Below are 21,775 nucleotides of genomic sequence, written 5' to 3' on the forward strand. Positions count from 1 at the left end.
GTCAAGATTTTCAAAACAATTTGCGAGACGTCCAGCAAATTAATGTAAAATAAACCCAAATGATTTAATAATCTGCGCAGAATAATATATATATATATAGCATGTAATGTTCATATCAGGCCGAATACACAAAACGTCTGTCAAAATGAGAAAGAATGAGAGTGGATTGTATACATGTCTGACAGTTTGCACCAAACCATTGTGCATTGTTTGGTGTTTGGATCTGTTCAAAATACTTTTCGGCTGTCTTTTTGATTGCGAAAAATGACTTGTTATGGGATATAAAATCAAGCACACGCACTGACCATTTTCCGTTTATTTTGAAAGCAGGCTTATTTCCAGAAGCGGCTGTATCTGTTAATTATTGTTTTTCCGCTAATGGCATTGTCACACGTTCAACTTTGATTGGTAAGAAACAGAAAACGTGCCAAAACAATACTCAAAATGATTTGAGAAAATAGTTATCATGCCAGCCTCTATGATGATGGAAATGCTGGGTGCTGGGTGACGGACGGTCCTGGTAAACGACATCTCCCGTGGTGCACCTCTCTGTTTATGTATGACGCCGACTCTGGGCGACAACTAATGAATGACTACGAAAACAGAAGTTGGAGGAAGTTAGTGAATTTACGATTTGAAAAAGCTTTAAATGATAGTGACTGGCACTTGTTTATTTGTCCATACAAGAAAGCGTTGGTTTTCTTTTCCCAAATTTCCCGCTACCCACCCCGCCAGCAAGGATAAGACGCTTGGCATTGCAGCTTGACATGTAGCTCCAACTGAAGCCTCATTTATGCATACAGTTTTTACAAACCTCATAAAAATGGATGTGACCGACATCGGGAACAGAGAAGAAGGGAAGCTCAAGCGTCGAAAACCATCTTCTGGAAAAGGGTAATATTAACTACAGCTGAGCTTCAGGAACCGTTTACACGGTTATTGTCGTGGTTGTATTTAAACCTTTTCAATGTTGTGCTGTATTAAGATTCGAAACATTAACCACTTGTGTCACTTAATAGTCATATTTCATATTTTAACAAAGAAAAGCTAGTGTGTGCGTGTGTGTGTCCTGTAAGCAGCAGCATATAAATATATCTAACAAGTGGAACAAGCTCGCTACAAATCGAACAACCTGCACAAATTATGCAGTCCTCTCTAGAGAAGCAAGAAAATTGATTTTAAACAATCGAACCTGTCATCACTGACTGAGTACGCTGCTAAATAAATGGTCAACGGCGTGATGCTAACTCTATATAAAACCAACAACAAAAAACAATCATCATGTTACTGTAAATGACATTGAATACGTTGTTGGCATTTTTAAATTGCACATGTAAGAATGTTAGCATTGTTCTCACACTGTGAACTTGTTTTATATTTCATTTTTCATTTAAATATTTAATGACATGATTTCCCTTAATTTCCAAATAATCTGTGTCTTAAAAGGCATAGAATATGAGAGAGCAGCCATGAGAGAGCAGCCATGATTTTCAAATTGTTTGGTTTCCTCGTTTCAGTTTTCCTTCTTAGTGTGTTGTTTGTATTTCCCCAGTGTGTTGTTGACGGTGGTCCGTACTGCTCAGCAGACTAAGGTGCGTTTCCTCCATGCAGCCTTTGACGCCACAGGAGAATACTTCCTGGCTGGTGATCACCATGGCAACATCTATGCCTTTGACATAAGTAGAAACAGGTGAGTCAATTATTTTTTCTCATCAAAAGCCCAGCCTATTCCATAAAACACATTTATGATGCCCGCATGCCTGACACATATTTGATAGACATTTAAATGTGTGCTGCATAATCTAGCACCACAGTTTTTCTTCAACGCTCCCTGAACAAGATGATTGTCCCTCTCATCTTTGGACAGATTTCATCTAGTGCAGAAGACGGGACAGGCCTGCACTGCTCTGGCGTTAAGCTTCCATCGGAGCGCAGAGTTCCTGGTGGCTCTTGTTGACAATACCATCAAGTGTTTTGACCAAGGTATGACAACAATGACAAATCATCATCATCTTTGATTCCAATTGAGTTTTAATGCAACCTGTCTTCTTTCTTTCATAAACCAGCTTCATCTACCATTGATATATCATGTGAACCACCACCCTTCTAACCAGAAATAAATACTTTGTGCTTGTGTTTTTTGCACAGACACAAAGCAGATGGTCAGTTGGATGCGCGGTCATGAAGGGGCGGTTTCGTCCATCTCCATCCATAGCTCAGGCCGGTATGCTGTCACCACATCCTCAGACACCGCTCAGCTGTGGGACCTGGACACCTTCCAGAGGAAGAGGAAGCTCAACATTCATCAGTCAGTTGGCATACAGAAGGTAAAGGATTTTTTAGAGAGCATCAAGTACCCATCCACTACTTTTAAATTTGTAGTTGTACTGGGTTACATTATCTTCTTGGAGCACTTTCTAGGCCAAGGACCCAAATATGGTTGGTTAACCTTAAGTCATATTGATGGCACTTGCCTCACCGTAAGGCAGTAAACCCATGTGATTTGTCCCAGCCACTCAGCAATGGAAGGTTATAAAAGTAGAAAAAAAGTTGTTATACTGTGTCACCAGAAAGTATTCACAACCTTCACGTTTTCCACATTTTGCTATGTTACAGACTTATTCTAAAGCTGATTTGAGTATAGGTTTCTGTAAAAAAATTAAAAAAAATACATAAAATATGCCATAATGACAAAGTGAAAAAATTTTCAGACATTTGTGTAAATTTATAAAAAATGTAAACATTCAAACATAATAGGTACATACCGTCATTTCTCGTGTACAATGCGCGTTTTTTCCCCCACAAAATTGTCAAAAATCAATAGTGCACATTATACATGGCTATAGGGGAAAATGCAAAAAACTAACATTTGATAAATGTATGCTGCTATCTAAAGGTTATGAAAAAGCTGTACACTTTCATTCCAATATGCCACCACCACCTAGAGGTTATGAGAGGTGTACACTTTCATTCCAATATGCCACCGCCACCTAGAGGTTATGAGAAAGGTGTAAACTTTCATTCCAATATGACAGGGGTACGTATGACTGCATATATGTACAGTTGTGCTCTTAAGTTTACATACCCTGGCAGAATTTGTGCAATATTGTTTTTTTTTGTTTTGTTTTTTAAATACGACTGATGACTGAACAACCACCATTAATTCCTTTATGATTATGTTTTGTTTAATGATAATGCTTTTCTGAAATGCTTGACAGTTTAATTTTAATCCCATTAAAATAAAATTAAATGTGTTTCGCCTGGCCCATCATGTTTTCTTTAAAGAATGGTACACATCTTACAAATTCTTCCTGGGTAATCAAACATATGAGCACAACTGTGTTTTTTCTCATTTACTAAATAAAAGTGGGGCTGTGAATTTCAAAATAGGAGCAAGTAAATAAAAAAAGTATTACATGTTCAAATAAAGTACTTAACGTCAGAATAATTATTTGAAAAAAACTAACAAAATACAGATAATACTTCATGTTTTGATCATATGGTTAGAAGCAAAATCATGCATTGAAAAAATGTAGAAGGGTTTTCCAGAATTTTTAGGTCAAGTTTGGGAGTGCGTATTATACACGGGTGCGCATTATACACGAGAAATTACGGCAAGTATTCAAGCCCTTTGCTATGACACGCAAACTTAATCTCAGGTGCATCTGATTTCCACTGATCATCCTTGAGATGCTTCTACAACTTGAATGGAGTCCACCTGTGGTAAATTCAGTTGATTGAAGATCATTTGGAATGGCACACACCTCGTCTCATTGTTGGCAGTGCATATCAGAGCAAATGCCAAGCAATGAACTCTCAGGAATTTTTTTCAGACCTCTGAGACCGGATTGTGTCAAGGCACAAATCTGGGGAAGGATGCAAAAGAATTTCAGCAGCATTGAAGGTCCCGAAAAGCACTGTGGTCTTGATTATTCAGAAATGGATGAAGTTTGGAACCACCAGGACCTAGATCTGGCCATCCAACAAAGCTGAGTAACCAGGGAAGAAGGGCCTTGGTCAGAGAGGTGAACAAGAACCCAATGGTCTCTCTGGCAGAAGTCCAGTATTGCCTTCCAGAGATAGAACCATCCAGAAGGTCAACCATTGCTAATCACCAATCAGGCCTTTATGGTAAAGTTGCCAGACGGAAGCCACTTCTCACTAAAAGGCACACGCCAGCCTGCTTGAATTTAGCCAAAAAGCATCTTAAAGATTCTCAGACTTGCAGAAACAAAATTCTCTGGTCTGATTAAACCAAAATATAACTTTTTGTCCTGACTTGCATGCGTCATATCTGGAGAAGAAGAAGCACTGCTCATCACCTGGCTAACACCATCCCTACTGTCAAGCATGGTGGTGGCAGCATCATGCTGTGGGGTCTGCTGCCGTAACTGGGCGACTCGTCCACATTGAGGGTAAGATGACAGCTGCCAAATATAGAGAAATTCTTCAAGAGAACTTGCTCCAGAGTCCTCTGGAACTCAGACTAGGGCATCGATTCACCTTCCAACATGACAATGACCCAAAGCACACAGCCAAGATAACAAAATACTGGCTTCAGTTCAGGGTGTACCCCGGTCCCGCCCGAAGATAGCTGGGATATGCTCCAGCAGCTCGCCACCCTAGTGAGGATAATCGGTAAAGAAAATGGATGGATGGATTATGGGATATTTTATTTAGATTATTTTTAAAGAAACTCTTCTCAAATCAGCTATAGAATAAGTCTGTAACAGCAAAATGTGGAAAAGTGAAGGGTTGTGAAAACTTTCTGGTGGCACTGTAAAATATAATGAACAAAAAGTTATACTGGTATTTCATTGTCATGAATTTTACCTATTTTTTATTCCTTATATATTATCACATTTGTCTTTTGGAATTGTAATGCTGAAATAGAATGAACTCTCCTAAAGTACAGTGGAACCTGGATAGAACGGACTAAAAGGGGCGTGGGGTTTCTCCAATATAGCCGATTGTCTGATACATTGAAGCACTTTTTTGTTGAGGCGATATGCACCCATATTACGGTACAATACAAAATTATTGTTTTGTAGGTTTTTTTGTGGCCTAAAACGTCCAGTACAGTACAAAATCATTGTAAATAAATATTTTTAAAAACTTGAAAAAGTTTGAAAGTTTGACATTTTCTCCAAACTTACAACGCCAGTGTGCTTGGTCATGGTGACATTGTTGACGTACAGTACTCATCGAGTCGCTTTCATGAGCTGCGAGCAATTAGTGTGCTTTCTAGTTCCAAATCTGTTGCCAAAGGCAAACGGCTTGAATTATTTATTTTTTTTACTGCACCAAAAGTAGCATATTCCAGACTCCAAAGACTTGTGTATGTATTCCTCAGAGTTAACACTGCTGCTATGCCGCTCTCTCTCTCTCTGTCCTGCGATTCTGTGCACAATAGACAATAGATATACAGTGATCCCTTGTTTTTCGTGGTTAATGGGAACCAGAACCCCCCACGAAAGGTTAAAAACCGCAAAGTAGGATTTGCCCCCCCCCCCAAGAATGTTTGTGTATGTGTATGTGGGTACCAGAATGTTTAAAATATGTAAACAGTATTTATACTTTACATATTTGAGACAAAGATTACAACAGTACACATATTTACGTAACTCTTTAATTATAAAACCTTATACAGTAATTAACATTCATCAACATTGCCTTCTGAGAGAGGCGAAGAGGCTTGCTTTGGTGGCGGAGGAGAGGCTCTCACTTGACTCGTAGAGGCTTTAGGTTCACTCGGAGACTCTTCTGCTGGAGGCGCTGAAGGTGTAGCTGGGGTTTTACCGTGGAGAACAACATGGTGATGGGTAGTTGTTGTCTTTGTTTTTTCTTTTGCTTCAAAACTCCCCTGTACAAGGACATAACCTCGTCTCTAATTACGCGGAGTTACCACACGTTTTGCTTCCTTATTGGAGCAGTTTTGCGGATGTTTGCTTCCTCTTTCTTGATGTGCCGCACTGTAGATTCATTTAAGCCATAATGGCATGCCACAGATGCATAACTTCTTTGATCATATCTAAAAGTTTTCACTTTTTCACTAATGGTCATCTTCTTCTTCTTCCTGTTAGGTGCCCCGGAGGAAGCTTTCGCAGGGGCACAGCGCTTAGGCGGCATTCTAAGGGCTTAATTAATAAAAAAAAAAAGTTATCACGAACACAACACTAAGATACAGTATGCATGTACAGTGTGGACGAGACTGGCGAGACAACAAGGGAAGATGCTGGTGAGGCTGCGATGATGCGCAGCCATTCAGCTCACGGGATAAATACACTGGTGATCTCATTGGTCGATGTTGTGCCGGGAACCAATCACATCCCTTGTATGAGTGCCCGTGGCATGTACAGTATAGTACAGGCATGTACACAGCCGCTGAGTCAACTCATCTCGTTGTTTGGCATGCAGGGAAACCTTCTCTCTCGTGCATCAACATGAAACAACGCGTCTTTCTGCAATATGGCCGCTGATATGGCTGTATTTTTTCATTTTTATTTTTTGATGATTTTTTATTATTTTTTTGGGATGAATATTTTGGAAAAACCAGCGAAGCACTGAAGCTGCAAAACGTGAAGCGTGACGTGGCGGGGGAACACTGTAATAATCATGCCATGGGCTCCACGTCAATACCCCACATTCAACATGGCTGTCACGTAGGTGCGGGAGGCACGTCTTTGGAATTGGATCTAGTCATATTGTATATCTGTGACCCGGAAATACGTCAGTACCATTCTCTGCCTGCATTGCGCCACAGCGCCAGTAAACCAACAGAGGCCAATTCTGGAACAAACAGACTTTGTCAGCGGCAGTTTAAGTGACAAATGGAAACTATTTTTGGACACTGTTCAGTCCCGACAGTCCATTTTATCCGATATCCGTTGTATCGCAGTCTGTTTTATCAAGGTTCCACTGTATTCAAGTTTTTTTAAGATGCACCTGTAAACAAGCAATTCAAAAGTCCGATCTCAATGCATAATACATCCCTTTTAAGGTTTTGAATAAGCTACTAAAGTAAAAACAAAAATAAAGGATTTGATTTTCTGTCTATACTATAGTCATGCAAGCTTTTAATTGAAATATTTTGAATTCAAAATTTTAACAGTTGACCAACCAAGTATTTACACAAATGCTACGACTTTACCTTATTGGCTGTCAGAAACAACATGGCTCTATTGCTTCTTAGTGGGGTGTACAGGGTCCATTTTGATCACCAGATTAAATGACTAAATATGACTCCTTTGCTCGAGTTAATGTGCTGTAATTCTGCTGCTAAAGCATGAATTTTCACTCGCCAACCAGGTGCCATAAATACATAAAATTATCACACTGATCTTGCTTTCATAATTAATATAATGGTGGTCCTTGTTTCAGGTTTTCTTCCTTCCTCTTAGCAACAACATCCTCAGCTGTTTCAGTGATGACTCCATTTTTGCTTGGGACAGCAACACGCTAGTGTGTGAATACCAGCTTCCAGTGCCAGAATCTGGACCGCGGCTTTTCTACAAGGCTTTCGCTGTGACACAGTGAGTCTCTTACTTCTTCACAGCCACACCAACCATGTCTGCACGCCACTTTTGCATGTTTTGTAAGGCTTCACCAAAACACAATATGCCGTACTGTAGATATAGCCAGAGAAGAAAACGAGAAAGAGGAGAAACTGAGATGAATCAGGTATTGTTGTTTAGGACCAGATTAGGAAATACCCTTACAAGGAAGAGTGGGCTTTTTTTTGCCAAGTCAAGATGGATTTTATGCTGATAGAGTTATACCCAAAAAAATGCAATGCCGTGATAAAAGGAAAATGTGGTTCAACATAGATTTGGGGAGGGCATACATTTGCAACGAACCTACTTATTTATTTTTTTGATTTAATTTCATGAGTTACAGATCAGATATTTGGAAAATGTTTCAAAAGGATTTGTTATCAGTCTATTTCCATGCTGCCAATGTGTCATGTTGACAGAGATGGTAAGAGCCTGGCAGCTGGGGGCCGGTCTAACCTGCTGCACCTGTGGTGTTTGGAAAGCAAAACGCTGGTCAAGGTGATCCAGATGCCCACTCAGGTTCGGACTGTCAGGCAGCTGGAATTCCTTTCTGACAGCTTTGATGGAGGATCAAATCAGGTACACTTGCTCTGGTAGATTGGCAATTGTTTCCCAGAGCAGGTGATGTCATGGGGACACGTCTGGACATTAAGCATGTATTCACACCTTCTCTTCCTGCTCGCTTCACAGACATTGGGTGTACTGAGCCAAGATGGAATTATGCGTTTTATTAACATTCACACCTCCAAGCTGCTCTTCCACGTCGGCTCCCACAACACTGTCATCAACACGGTGACCATCAGCCCCACTGGTCGTCATGTGGTGGCCATCTTGGACAATGGCAGCATTAGCGTCTACAGCGTTCAGAGTCTCACGGAGGATTTAAACAAAGTAACATGCATGTGATATATGGTTGAAATGAGCATGCTCTGTCAGATAGCAACTTGTAACTTACTGTCCTTCACAGCCTCCTCTCCCACAGGTGGCAGTAGTCTCTGACAGTGCAGCGAATCAGGCACCATCGAATCTAAAGGTCAAATTCGATATGATCCAAAGACCAGCCACTCACACAGGTCCGCCAAAACGGGTGAAGATCCGTGCCCCCGCTGCTGGGCCTGCAGTAGAGGATAAAGAGGTAGGAATACAGAAAAGAACAATATCTTTAAGTTTTACACCGCATGGAAAAAAAAGTTTTGTGTGACAGGTTTTAATCACTTAAGCAATAGTTTGGGAAATCTGCTTCAACATCGCCTGATTTGTATTTTTTTAAAATCTTTTGATTGGTTTGCTATTGTATACAAAACACTAATATACAATACGACAGATGACAACAAATTAACAATCAACAAATTAAACAATCCCATGCTCCCCTTTTTTGTACACTTCCCCAGCGCATAAGAAAAGGAACAATGAGACAAACAAAGTATAGATAGTCTTTCAACAACAACAAAAACAGTAAATAAACAAAATAAAATGCCTTACAAAGAGACCTTATTAAATAATTTTATGTTGATTTATACAATCAGCAGCTCAGTCTGATGTAACTATTCAGGACAACAACAACAAAAATCCCAATTTTGTTGTGATAGAGGTTTGTCTTCATCTTATAACAGAACCAACTCCCTGGTGGTCTGAACAAGACGCGACTGCTGGGTCTTCTTAAAACATTTGGAGAATATCCTGGTAAATACAGGTACTGCAATTCTCTCCTCAGTTTGGAGCTTGAGCATGAAAGTGAATATAGAATACTGTTGCTATCCAGAATATTGTGCAACCTTTTAGGATGTTTGTGTGGCGGTCCTTGTTGTGCCTACCTGAGAACTATGCAGCATACAGCAGTCTGACTGATAAAGGCCTCCACTCAGCCTATCTCACCCTCCATGAGAAGTATCCTATCAAAAGTCAAAAGCTCCAGAGGGGGCTGCAGAGGTTCACATCCTTCCACTAGACTTGCTCAGTTTGGTTATTCACAAGGTTCTTAATGCAACATTTTGAGTCCTAATCCCCTCCATCTACTCACAGGGTTTTGTCTGCACTGTCTCACTGGGCTTCCATCTTTGGAGAGGTGGAGTATCTTCCACTGTTAGCCTTTCCATTCGTCAAGCTCTTCCAGAACAATCCCATGCTGTGCTTTGAGGTGGTGGCCACTGTCTTAGGTATGTTTTGACTGTAACTGGGAGCTTTTGCACATGCAAGCTGTGTGTTTAGTTGACTTGGATGTGCTGCTTCACAGTGAACTGGTGTCAACACTGGTTTGAGTACTTCCCCAACCCTCCCCTAAACATCTTGAGCATGGCAGAGAACATTCTGGCGCATCATGACAAGGAGCTGCTGCAACACCTGGTGGACTGTGGGATCACCTCCCAGGTAATGCTCCATGATAACACACAACGTGGAAGAGACGCATGGCGTAGCTCACCACCGAATGTACACGTGACCCCATCTTTGCATTTTGTTATTTTTCTGTATTTGTGGCAGCTCTATGTGTGGCCTCTCTTGGAGACTTTATTCTCTGAGGTTTTGACCCGTGACGAGTGGCTCAGACTCTTCGACAACGTCTTCTCCAACCATCCGTCCTTCCTGCTGATGGCCTGCGTGGCCTACCTGATGTGCTGCCGGGAGCCCCTCTTGCTCTGCTCCCAGAAAGAGGACTTTGAGGTGACCTCTCTTTGTCTTGCTGTCTCTGTCTCTCTCTCTCTCACTCTATCTCTCTCTATTGAGACTGGGAGTGTATCAGAATAGCCCAAGTGGGCTCACTTATTAACATTCCATATGGATAAGATAGGGCCTGAAAGAGCCGAATGCAGCTTCCCGTACAGTGTATGTGACCTATCAAAATAAGCTTTACTGTAGAAAATGCACACCTGTATAGCAAACTCATGCGTATGTACATTTATGTGACAGGCCGCAGTTGGTGAGGTGGTGAATTGAAGCCAAATTGTATAATGATGCGTCTCACACATCAAATTTTACTTAATAGCAGACATTTATCATAGACCGGGGGTGTCAAACTCATTTTTGTCACGGGCCACATTATAGTTAGGGTCCCTGGCAAAGGGCCGCTATGACTGTGAAACCATATAAATGTTTAATTGCCTCATGTTATTACATCACAACAAATTGATGGCTAACTAGTTTTGACATCAGAAGTCAATAGTTTAACTATTGATGAAGTTGCTGTAAAAAGGGGTTTGGTAACAAAAGAATGCTTTTGCAATATCTCAACGTGATGATTTCTTACATATGACAAATTGAAATTTTGGTTCAGATTTTAGCAAGAATCATGGAAGTTGATGCACAGGATTTGCTTTTGCGGGCCACATAAAATGATTTGGTGGGCCGAATCTGGCCTTTAGTTTGACATCTATGTCAGAGACTATATTCAGATTTTGCACTTTGTGATTTTATGTTCTTGATGTTTTGTCTGTCCTTTTGTAATAACGCTGCTCCTCACGCCGTTTAAATGGCCCCTCAGTGATAAATAGTGTTTTGATTGATTGAGAAGGATCTGATTGATGCAATCATAATGCCAAGATTTGAACCAGTTAGTCTGATTGCCATGTAAGCATATAAATAGTGCGGTGACATTTGTGATGATGGTGGCCCTCCCGGCACTGCTACAAGACATTGTAGGATCTGTTTGTAGACATGCTCCTTGATCGTCTGACCCACATCGAAGCGAAAAATTTGTAGTTTGTAGTCTGGGATAAATATCTTTTGTGACACGTATCCTTGGACTTGTCTGACACTTCTCATATATATACAGCTTTAGAAAAAAATAAGAGGCCAGCACTGCCCTTTTTTTTTTTTTTTTTTTTTTTGCAAATACATGCTCTAAATAACAATATTCATACTCAAAATATACATTTATAAATTCCAAAGCTGTATATATTTTGTTCCCTGTACACCCTGACAGTTCACCAACTAATTGCAGGGCCTGTAAAAACAGACAACCATGCACTCACATTCACACATAAGGATAATTTTGTCTAATTTAGCAAACCGGAATGTGGGAGGAAGCCAAAGTACTTGGAGAACCACCCCCCCCCCCCAAAACAAAATCCACATAGGAGTGCCTGAGCTGAGATTTGAACCGAGACGCGGTAACTAACACTTCACCATGCTGCCCTCCAAACAATTGTTCCCGGAAGAAATAATGCAAAGTGAATTAATGGCTCAAACTGTCACCATCATAAAAGCTTTACTAACTATAAGGCAGTGTTTACGGGTAAGCAACATTTTAAAATTGCATTCCCTCGCAATACACATTGCAAGGAGACGCAAAAGTCCCCACCCCCATGTTAGCTAAGGGGCTACGTAATGTCCTGCTTTGTGGTCTTCATCATCCTTTTCCACTCTGGAACATTTCTGTGGTAGAATTGCGAAAAGCCAAGCAAACGACAAACACACTGTGGAGTGATGTATTCCTTTATGCTCAGTGAAGTCTCATGTGACATGATGCTTGAGTATGAACTCACAAGTGTTGTTGACTTTTGAGGCATATTTTTTCAGAAAACTGAAATTACAATTTTTACCTTTCTTGTTTTTCCATGTATCAGTATTTTTTCCACCATCGGAACAACTTGGACATGGAAGCCATGATTAAAGACGCCTACCGGCTGATGATTAAAACACCGGCTGACATTCAGCCAATGAGGCTGCTCTCTGACGTCACGCCGCTCACAAAAGGCCAGTACCCTGTGTTTAATCACTACCCGGAATTCATAGTGGAATATCAGAACCGGGAGAGGGAAAAGATACGACAGCAAGAGATGGAATACCTCGAGGAAAGGTGATATTGCACTTTACAATTGTATTCAAAGATTATATTTAGAGGATAAAGAAGAGATGTAAAGGTGTGCACACGGTCTCATTAGGCAGGAGGTAATGACGTTGCGTAAAGATTTGGTGGCGCAACAATCTGAAGAGGACGCCTATTATGTGCAACAGGTAGAAATTAAGCAGCGTAATGACGTGTTAGATAAGAATACACGTTTTCAAAATGTCTGGCTTAACTCTTTTGACTTCACAGGAGTTGCTTCAGAAGGCTGAAGAGCAGCGCAGAAATATCCTCGCACAGGAGGAAGAGAAACTAACACAGCAAAGGAAAAAGTAAACACTCATACCAAACTCTATGTTGGAAAAATGTTTTTTATTGATCATGGTCCTCTCACAGTTTAGCAGCCATGAAGAGAGAGCTGAAGGCGAAGGAGTTACAAATGCTTGATGCAAACAGAAGACGTCTCCTCCAACATCAACAGGACCTGCAAGTCTCGCAAATCCGTAGACTGGACCAGGAGATCACAAGGAAGGTGACAAGGATGTTCTCAGTCCAAGAATTGACAAGGAGCTCTTCAGGGCCACTCAACTCCCTCTTGTTTTGTTTATGTGGTGACATTTTTGCTGTTTCAGGAAATAATTATTATCTTCCTATCATAATGCAAATCTGAAATAAGCAGTTAAGCCCAAAATTCTTTCCTTTGTTTTTGTTTTATACTCTGATGACATTTGGGTTTCAGATCAAAAGATGAATATGAGACAAAAGTTCAGAATTCCAGCTTTTATTTCACGGTATTTACATCTAGATGTGTTAAACAACTCAGGACAGAGCACCTTTTGTTTGAAGCCGCCCATTTTAAAAGTGAGCAAAAGTATTGGAACGTGACTGATGGGTGTTTCTAGTTGCTCAGGTGTTCCCTTTTGATTGATTGCTTAAACATTAGGTAGTGCTTGTTTTTGGCTTTGGGTTTCACCTGTGAAAACTGAATTTGCTGTTAAGCAAACATGAAGATCAGAGAGCTGTCTATGGGAGAAAAGCAAACCATTTTGAAGCTGAGAGAAGAGGGAAAATCGATCAGAGCTATTGCACAAACATTGGGCATAGCCAATACAACAATTTGGAATGTCCTGAAAAAGAAAGAGACTACTGGTGTACTGAGCAACATACAGGACAGGTCGGCCAAGGGTGTCAACAGCAGTTGATGACAAACATTGTGAGAGCTGTGAAGAAACACCTAAAAACAACAGTCAGTGAAATCACTGCCAAACTCCACGGGGCAGGGGTGAAGGTATCAGACTTCGAGAAAAGAAATATACAGGCCATACCACAAGATGCAAACCACTCATCAGCAAAAGGAATCGGAAGGTCAGATTGGATTTTGCAAAGTAGTACAAAAATGAGCCACAAAAGTTTTGGAACAAAGTTTTCTGGACTGATGACACCAAGATTAACCTCCACAGAAGAGATGGAACGGCCAAAGTATGGGGAAAGAAAGGATCTGCTTATGATCCAAAACACACAAGCTCATCTGTGAAGCATGGTGGAGGTAATATCATGGCTTGAGCTTGCATGGCTGCTTCTGGAACAGGCTCACTAGTGTCTATTGATGATGTAACTCATGATGGTAGCAGCAGAACGAATTATGAAGTCTACAAAACCAGTTTGTCTGGCAATTTACAGAAAAATCCATCCATGCAATAAGACAATGACCCAAAACACACTGCGAACACAACAAAGGACTTCATCAGGCGGGAAAATTGGAAGGTCAATCACCGGACCTTAACCCAACAGAGCATGCATTTCACCTCCTGAAGAGGAGACTGAAGGAAGAAACCTTCCTGTCAACCTTCCTGTAATACCGTGAGCTTTCCCACGATATCGCAATAATTATCAGACTGTGAGATTAATACCGCGATAAAACCGAACTGTGAGATATAGATATCATTACATTTCTGAAAGGCACACATGCTTTTTTTCCTCACTGTCTGACATGAAGTCAGACTAAATGTTTTTTTCTGTTTTAGGTCAATTAAGATCTTGCATACTAAAGTGGTAACTTTTTGGAATGAAAGTGCAGTTATCCCACTGCCTTGTAAATGTACAAAGGCAGATTACAGAGTGAAAATTAAAAAAAAAAAAAAAATGAAGCAAAGTTAATGTGTGAGCTATGTCTGTTAGGACATGCATATCCACAGTAAGTGCAAAATAGAAACTTAAAGTACTTTCTTATTTAATAGTCACCCAGTAGCTTTCAAAAAAAAAGAGAGAGAGAGAGAAGAAGCTAAAAACACAAAGTCTACAGTATATGAGGTTACTATTAGTCAACACAAACAATTGGCAACCCCTCTCCAACTAGCATGCATCAATTTAGCTCAATTTAGTGACATTCAGCTTTTTCCTGTCAGGAGTCGACGCCACATTGTGATTTGTTTGTTTGATGTAACACAATCATTTTTATCCAGGATTTAATCAACCCATGTCCCAATGAATTTAACAAACTTGTCTTTAACTGCAGATGTGCACATTTGTACTTGCCATTACTTAACAAACAATACATGATATGATACGTGTATAGGCATCGCTTCACACAAACTCACACTCTCTTAATGCATATGGATGGAGGTGTGCGCTGCCACGCCAATCTTTTCTCTCTCAGCTTCGAGCATGTCACGTCACGCGAGTCACAGCACTTCTGGTTCTACGGTGCTTGTGTCAAAATAAAAGCTATGTATAAATCAACTAAAACTTTCCTGATGGGCAGAACAATGTCCGCGGGCTGGATTGGACCCCCTGATGGGCCGTTTCTGGCCCGCGGGTTGTACATTTGACACGCCTGGTCTCACTTGTCTAAAAAAAAATCCTCTCAGTATTCTGGCATTTAGAAATAGAAATAATTAAGATAATCCTAATTTACCTAAAACAGGAAAAGTTTAGTCTAATTTCATGTCACTCAGTGAGAAAAAAAAAAAACATGCCTTTTTATATAGTGCATATGTAAACCTCCGTAGTGCACTCTAATCAACAATGCATTTGCAAAAAATAGATGCATATATTGAGAGAGGGTACGAATAAAACAAAATATATTTTATATCAAAACATTATCTGTATTAAAAAATAGTAGAGCTCATTAGAATGTGCCGCTGTACCTAATGTTGCAGCCAGTAACTAAATAACAGCCATGTTGGTGGTGTTCATCAACTGTGCCCAATTAAAAACTGATCTGTTTGGCTGCAGATGGATATCCGTGAGCAGGAAACAGCAGCAGCAGTCCAGGATCTGGACATCAGGCAGATGGAGCTGGAGGTGCAGCGGAGGCAGCTTGAGCAGGTGAGGAGACACCTTTTATTCCCCTTCTCCTCTTCCCCTCACTCTTTTAAGAATATCATAGAATGGGCTCTTCCTCAGCACGTGTCATCCATTCACAAAATAATATGGAAATTAGTTATAGTTTTGTACTACCAAAACGGTTTAGGTCCTGAATACATGAAAGAAATGTTAATGCAATATAAACCGAGTAGGGCTCTGAGATCGACAGGTCAAATAGTGGAGCACAGAGTCCAAAGCAAACATGGTGAAGCAGCATTTGGCTATTATGCTGCACACAAATGGAATAAGTTGCCAACAGAAGTGACATCAGCCCCAAGTGTGAATGTTTTTAAGTCCAGGTTCAAAACTCCTTTTAGAGCATTTCCACTTTTAAATAATATTTCTTGCACTGTACGCTTTTAATTGTACTTTTATTTTTTTCTCTTTGTTTTAAGTGTTTATAAGCTGTTTTTTCTCTTTGTTTTAAAATGCTTTTAATCATGTAAAGCACATTGAGTTACCTTGTGTATGAAATGCGCTATATAAATACATTTGCTTTGCTTCCCAAATGACAATGTAGAAGACAGTATGAAAGTATACATTTTGTAACCAACATGGCCACATTGGTATTTTTTTTAATACAATTACTGTATGTGTTAAATGCCACTGGCAGTTGTTTGATCACCTTTGTCTTCTTGACGCATTCTTTTTCTCAGGAACTGTGCAAGGAGCAGCTTCGCATCGAACGACAGGTTGAAGACGTGAGGATGAAAAGGTCAGACGGAGAGAAAAGAAACATGCAGGTGAGGTCAGAAATATGCGAAACTGATGTGTCTCGGAGGTGGGGAGGGAGAAAGTGTTGGAATCCTGCACTTTGCCAGAGCATAAGCCAACCAAGAGCAATTAACAGTCAACAAAGCCTGGAGTATGTAGTTTTTATTTTTGCAGTCATTTTGAGGAAGAACAGAGTTACAAAAAAGTTATTCAACTTTATATTTGTTTTTAAACAATTTTTAATCACCCCTTGCATCATTATTTAACTTTTTGCTTGACATTTGAAGAGTTTTTATTTATTCTTGCACTTTATTGTTGTTCTTGCATTTGCAGTTTTTTAAACCAAAAATAATAAACCAGATGATACTTTCAAATTAAATGCATAGTATACTGTTTTTTTTTTTGTTACTTGTAGCTCAATTAGGACTTCATGACTTTGTCGTGTAAATCAATCACCATGAGTGAATTTCCTTTCAGATGTGAACTACACTGTATCTCTCTCTCTCTCTCTCTCTCTCTCTCTCTTATCTATAGCAATCTGTTCTTGTAGTGTAATTTTTGCATTTTATTATATTGATTATCATCCCTGAAGGGGAAATTCAATATTGAATAATCAATATTATTGGCAAAAATCCAGGGCCCCAAAAGCAAATTTGAATGAGAGCCCCATGTTGACGTGGCCTGGCTCCGACTGTGACATATGCTACCAATGAGATTTTTCTTGACAAGAAAGCTATCAAAGCCACGTTCCAGCTCCGCTTTGGCTCGAGCGTCTCCTGTGGCGTCGCTTCACTTTCACATTCTACTGGCACACTCACACAGGAGGTGGAGGGCTTCCCGGCAGCGGAGGCACGCCAGCTGGGCACCGACCGCAACTGGCAACGGGACGCCGCTGCTGAGCGCCTCCAGCATGCCGACGGCGAGCTGGAGAAGAGAAGGCGAACGCTGGCGGGAGGGGACAGGTTGATGCACACCCCGAGAAATGTGGCTGGACAGGAGGTGAGAACAGCAAAAAATGAAGCGGCGATGCACAGAAAACAAAATTAATTCGTGAAAAATGTGTGCTCTTTGTGTAATCTTGCAGTGGGATGAAGTGGTGTATCAGACAGGACACATAGTGAAGCAACAGCAATCCAGGCCTGCAGCAGACACAAGTAACTACAGTCTCACACACACACACATTATTAGTATGTTTGATGACCAGAGACATAATTTCCAGAAACAATATTTTAGAATACAATAAAATAGGGCTTGAGTAAGAGCTGCCTTTATCTGTGTAATATTCAAAATTGAATACAAATCCGCGGCACGGTGGCCGACTGGTTAGAGCGTCAGCCTCACAGTTCTGAGGACCCGGGTTCAATCCCTGGCCCCGCCTGTGTGGAGTTTGCATGTTCTCCCCGTACCTGCGTGGGTTTTCTCCGGGCACTCCGGTTTCCTCCGGTTTCCCAAAAACATGCATGAATTGGAGACTCTAAATTACCCGTAGGCATGACTGTGAGTGCGAATGGTTGTTTGTTTCGATGTGCCCTGCGATTGGCTGGCAACCAGTTCAGGGTGTACCCCGCCTCCTGCCCGATGACAGCTGGGATAGGCTCCAGCACGCCCGCGACCCTAGTGAGGAGAAGCGGCTCAGAAAATGGATGGATGGATAAAAATATGCTGTACAGAGGGTATGGTGGTGATTGTTGTACGGTATGCACAGCATCGCACATCACATTCAATTATTGTGAATGTTGTTTCACGGGACAACACTGAAAACAATGACACTGCTACAGTGGGGCAAAAAAGTTCATTATATTTTTTATAATTTAGTCGGCCACGAATTGTGCAAGTTCTCCCACTTAAAAAGATGAGAGAGGCCTGTAATTTTCATCATAGGTATACCTCACCTATGAGAGACAAAATGAGAAAAAAATCCAGAAAATTACCCTGTCTGATTTTTAAATAATTAGCCAATTATGGTGGAAAATAAGTACCGTATTTTCACGACCATAAGGCGCACCGTATTAAAAGGCGCAGTCTCAGTTACGGGGCCTATTTTTGTATTTAACACATCCAATAAGGCGCACTGTATTATTGGGCGCAGGCATGGTAAAACCTACGCTATCTTAAAACATACGGTAGCATGCGTGCACACTAAAACAATGTTTTTAAAAAGGCAGCGGGAGCAAAACTGAGTTTCGGTTGTACTTTATTGAAGTATTTAACAATGTACTCACGTTATTTTTTTAACAACCCTCATCCACAAATCCATCAAAGTCCTCATCTTCTATATCCGAAATGAACAGCTGGGCAAGTTCTCCATCAAACACGCCAGGTTCCCTCTCGTCATTGTCGGAGTCAGTCTCGTTGCCGTGCGGCTCCTCAGAAATGATGCCGGCTTTTACGAAAGCTCGAACAACAGTGCAAGCAGACACGTTAGCCCGAGCATCCACAATCCATTCACAAATTGTGGCGTAACTCGCCCGGCGCTGCCTCCTAGTCTTAGTAAAACTGTGTTCGCCATCTGTCATCCATCGCTTCCACGCCGCTTGCAACTTCCCTTTGAACGCCCTGTTTACATCGATGTCCAGCGGCTGGAGTGACATACATTTTTTTAATGCATCTCAAGATTCAAATTAACCTTGCTGGTTGCATTCCTTAACAGAAGACAATTGACGTCCATATTATTGGGAAGCTTTTATTTTGAAGGTGGCTTTCGCCGCGAGTTGGCGACTTATTACCGTAATGCCTAGTATGAACAAAATTGGGGGCGGGTGGCTTGATTGCTACTTTCTGAGTGGAGGCTGGTTTGACCGCAGTCATTTTCGGGGGTCCTTAGCCAAACCGATGTTGTTTTGCACAATGCACATACCGGCGCTATATACCTACTGGGGGCTTGCCTCCTTCACGCACCCTTCCCCCTTTTAACGGCCGCATGCTGTCCTCAGCCACCTCCACTTTTCCTCTCTATAAGCAGCGTGTCGGCAGGAAATGCTCCCAGTCAGTCAAGCGGAGCGCTCATCACACAACGACATTCATAGATTTTGGAACTCGGTGCACACATAAGGCGCGCCGCATTATAAGGCGCCCCGTCCATTTTGGAGAAAATTTAAGACTTTTAAGTGCGCCTTATGGTCGTGAAAATACGTTATTTGGTCAATAACAAAAGCTCATCTCAATACTTTGTTGTTATATATCGTTTTTTGGCAATGACAGAGGTCAAACGTTTTCTGTAAGTCTCCACCAGGTTTTCACACAGTGTTGCTGGTATTTTGGGCCATTCCTCCATGCGGTTCTCCTCTAGAGCAGTGATGTTTTTGGGGCTGGAGGTGGGCAACACAGAGTTTCAACTCCCTCCAAAGATTTTCTCTGGGGTTGAGATCTGGAGACTGGCTAGGCCACTCCAGGACATTGAAATGCTTCTTACTAAGCCACTCCTTTGTTGCCCGGGCGTTGTGTTTGGGATCATTGTCATGCTGAAAGACCTAGCCACGTTTCTTCAATGCCCTTGCTGATGGAAGTACATTTTCACTCAAAATCTCACGATACATTCACCCCCATTCATTCTTTCCTTTACAGTCGTCCTGGTCCCTTTGCTGAAAAACAGCCCCAAAGCATGATGTTTCCACTCCCATGCTTCACAGTAGGTATGGTGTTCTTTGGATGCAACTCAGCATTCTTTCTCTTCCAAACACGAAGTTGAGTTTTTACCAAAAAGTTCTATTTTGGTTTCATCTGACCATATGACATTCTCCCAATGCTCTTCTGGATCATCCAAATGCTCTCCAGCAAACTTCAGACGGGCCTGGAGATGTACTGGCTTAAGCAGGGGGACACGTTTGGCACTGCAGGATTTGAGTCTCTGGCAGCGTAGTGTGTTACTGATGGTAGCCTTTGTTACTTTGGTCCCAGCTCTCTGGCCATCACTAGGTCCCCCCGTGTGGTTCTGGGATTTTTGCTCACTGTTCTTGTGATCATTTTGACCCCACGGGGTGAGATCTTGCGTGGAGCTCCAGATCGAGGGAGATTATCAGTGGTCTTATATGTCTAATAAGAATTGCTCCCACAGTTGATTTCTTCACACCAAGCTGCTTACCTATTGCAGATTCAGTCTTCCCAGCCTAGTCCATATCTACAATGTTGTTTCTGATGTCCTTTGACAGCTTTTTGGTCTTGACCATAGTGGAGTTTGGAGTGTGACTGATTAAGGTTGTGGACAAGTTTTCTGAATTTTTGTTTTTTTTCTCTCATTTTCTTTCTCATAGGTGAGGTATACCTATGATGAAAATTACAGGCCTCTCTCATCTTTTTAAGTGGGAGAACTTGCACAATTGATGGCTGACTAAATACTTTTTTGCCCCACTGTATAATGTGTAGTCAGTGTAAATTTACAGTCTCCTCAAAATAATGCAATATACAGCCAATATTGTCAAAACCACTGGCAACAAAACTGAGTACACCCTTAAGTGATAATGTCCAAATTGCGCCTGATGTCAGCTGGGATAGGCTCCAGCTCACCTGTGACCCTAATGAGGACAAGCAGCATAAGAAAATGGATGGACAGATGATTCGCTAACAGGCAAGTGCACGTACGTAACACATTCTTAATCGTGTGGTTCCAGGTTATTCAAGACCAGGTTTCAACATCAGTCGTGTCAGGAAGGCCACCGCCAAACCAGCCACACCGAAGCAGGCGGGAAGCAACGCCATGGTGTGTCTGAACAGCAGTTCCCCCACAGAGAGCACTGCCACAAATTGTGAGTCGACATGGGCAACATATTAAATGACCAGTTTACAGAGCATTAAAGCCCATCATTTCATATATTCTTCTCTCTCTTCTTCTACCTGCCAGTCTCACTGGACAGAGGCCGGGCACATTTGGACAGCCAAGAGAGACAACTGATGAGGGAAATGAATTGTCTGAGATTGAAGCTTGCTGCCAGAGCCATAGAGGACAGCTTTGCCTCCCCGTGGTCACTCGACACGCCACACGCTGCCTCCTACTGACCACTAGCTCTTACTCAACTTCAAACATTTCAACTTGTCACTGTACTTTGTTCATCACATTATTTTAACATTTACATGCATGTTTTTCATGTTGTATAATTTCTTTAACATTGAGTCATGTTTATTGGACATATTTTAAAGGCTGTTTTACTTTAAAAAAAAATTTGTAGATTACTTTGACTATTGGAACTGTCAAACTTTCAATAGATGGCCACTTTTAGTCATGAATGGCAGCATGTAATAAGCTCTACATTTTTCTTGTATTATTTTTTGGGGGGGTTAATTGCAATTTACTGTGTGTTTATAATTTCTGTGGATAACATTTGCAAAGGGGTTGAATAGTTTTTGCTCATACTATACAAGCACAAAA

General features: G+C 41.2%; 1 protein-coding gene across 2 annotated transcripts; it reads left to right on the top strand.

Annotated features, from left to right (window-relative positions):
- Positions 1-385: 385 nt before the first annotated feature.
- On the top strand, positions 386-21,631 carry tbc1d31 (TBC1 domain family, member 31). Of its 2 annotated transcripts, none has more exons than XM_061776967.1 (23): positions 386-894; positions 1,553-1,690; positions 1,868-1,983; positions 2,149-2,327; positions 7,381-7,532; positions 7,973-8,132; positions 8,244-8,444; positions 8,521-8,688; positions 9,167-9,246; positions 9,336-9,482; positions 9,576-9,709; positions 9,787-9,920; positions 10,032-10,211; positions 12,113-12,345; positions 12,431-12,503; positions 12,586-12,665; positions 12,730-12,865; positions 15,568-15,660; positions 16,356-16,442; positions 17,236-17,412; positions 17,498-17,567; positions 19,978-20,045; positions 21,021-21,154. In XM_061776967.1, the coding sequence occupies exons 1-22, from the start codon at positions 794-796 to the stop codon at positions 20,016-20,018; spliced, it is 2,880 nt and encodes a 959-aa protein (XP_061632951.1). In that variant the 5' UTR covers positions 386-793; the 3' UTR covers positions 20,019-20,045; positions 21,021-21,154. The 2 variants fall into 2 exon arrangements, with proteins under 2 accessions (XP_061632951.1, XP_061632950.1); XM_061776966.1 differs by lacking the exon at positions 19,978-20,045 and adding an exon at positions 21,251-21,631 and having other exon boundaries at positions 391-894; positions 21,021-21,155.
- The last annotated feature ends 144 nt before the right edge of the window (positions 21,632-21,775 follow it).

This window comes from Phyllopteryx taeniolatus, chromosome 6 (genome assembly GCF_024500385.1).
Source record: "Phyllopteryx taeniolatus isolate TA_2022b chromosome 6, UOR_Ptae_1.2, whole genome shotgun sequence".
Taxonomy (NCBI): domain Eukaryota; kingdom Metazoa; phylum Chordata; class Actinopteri; order Syngnathiformes; family Syngnathidae; genus Phyllopteryx; species Phyllopteryx taeniolatus.

Excerpts from the sequence above, each read along its gene's own strand:
- tbc1d31 (XM_061776966.1), top strand. The coding sequence starts at position 794 with ATGCATACAGTTTTTACAAACCTCATAAAAATGGATGTGACCGACATC. Across the intron at positions 8,689-9,166 it reads CTGCAGTAGAGGATAAAGAG|AACCAACTCCCTGGTGGTCT; the intron begins GTAGGAATACAG and ends ATCTTATAACAG. Across the intron at positions 12,504-12,585 it reads ACGCCTATTATGTGCAACAG|GAGTTGCTTCAGAAGGCTGA; the intron begins GTAGAAATTAAG and ends TTGACTTCACAG.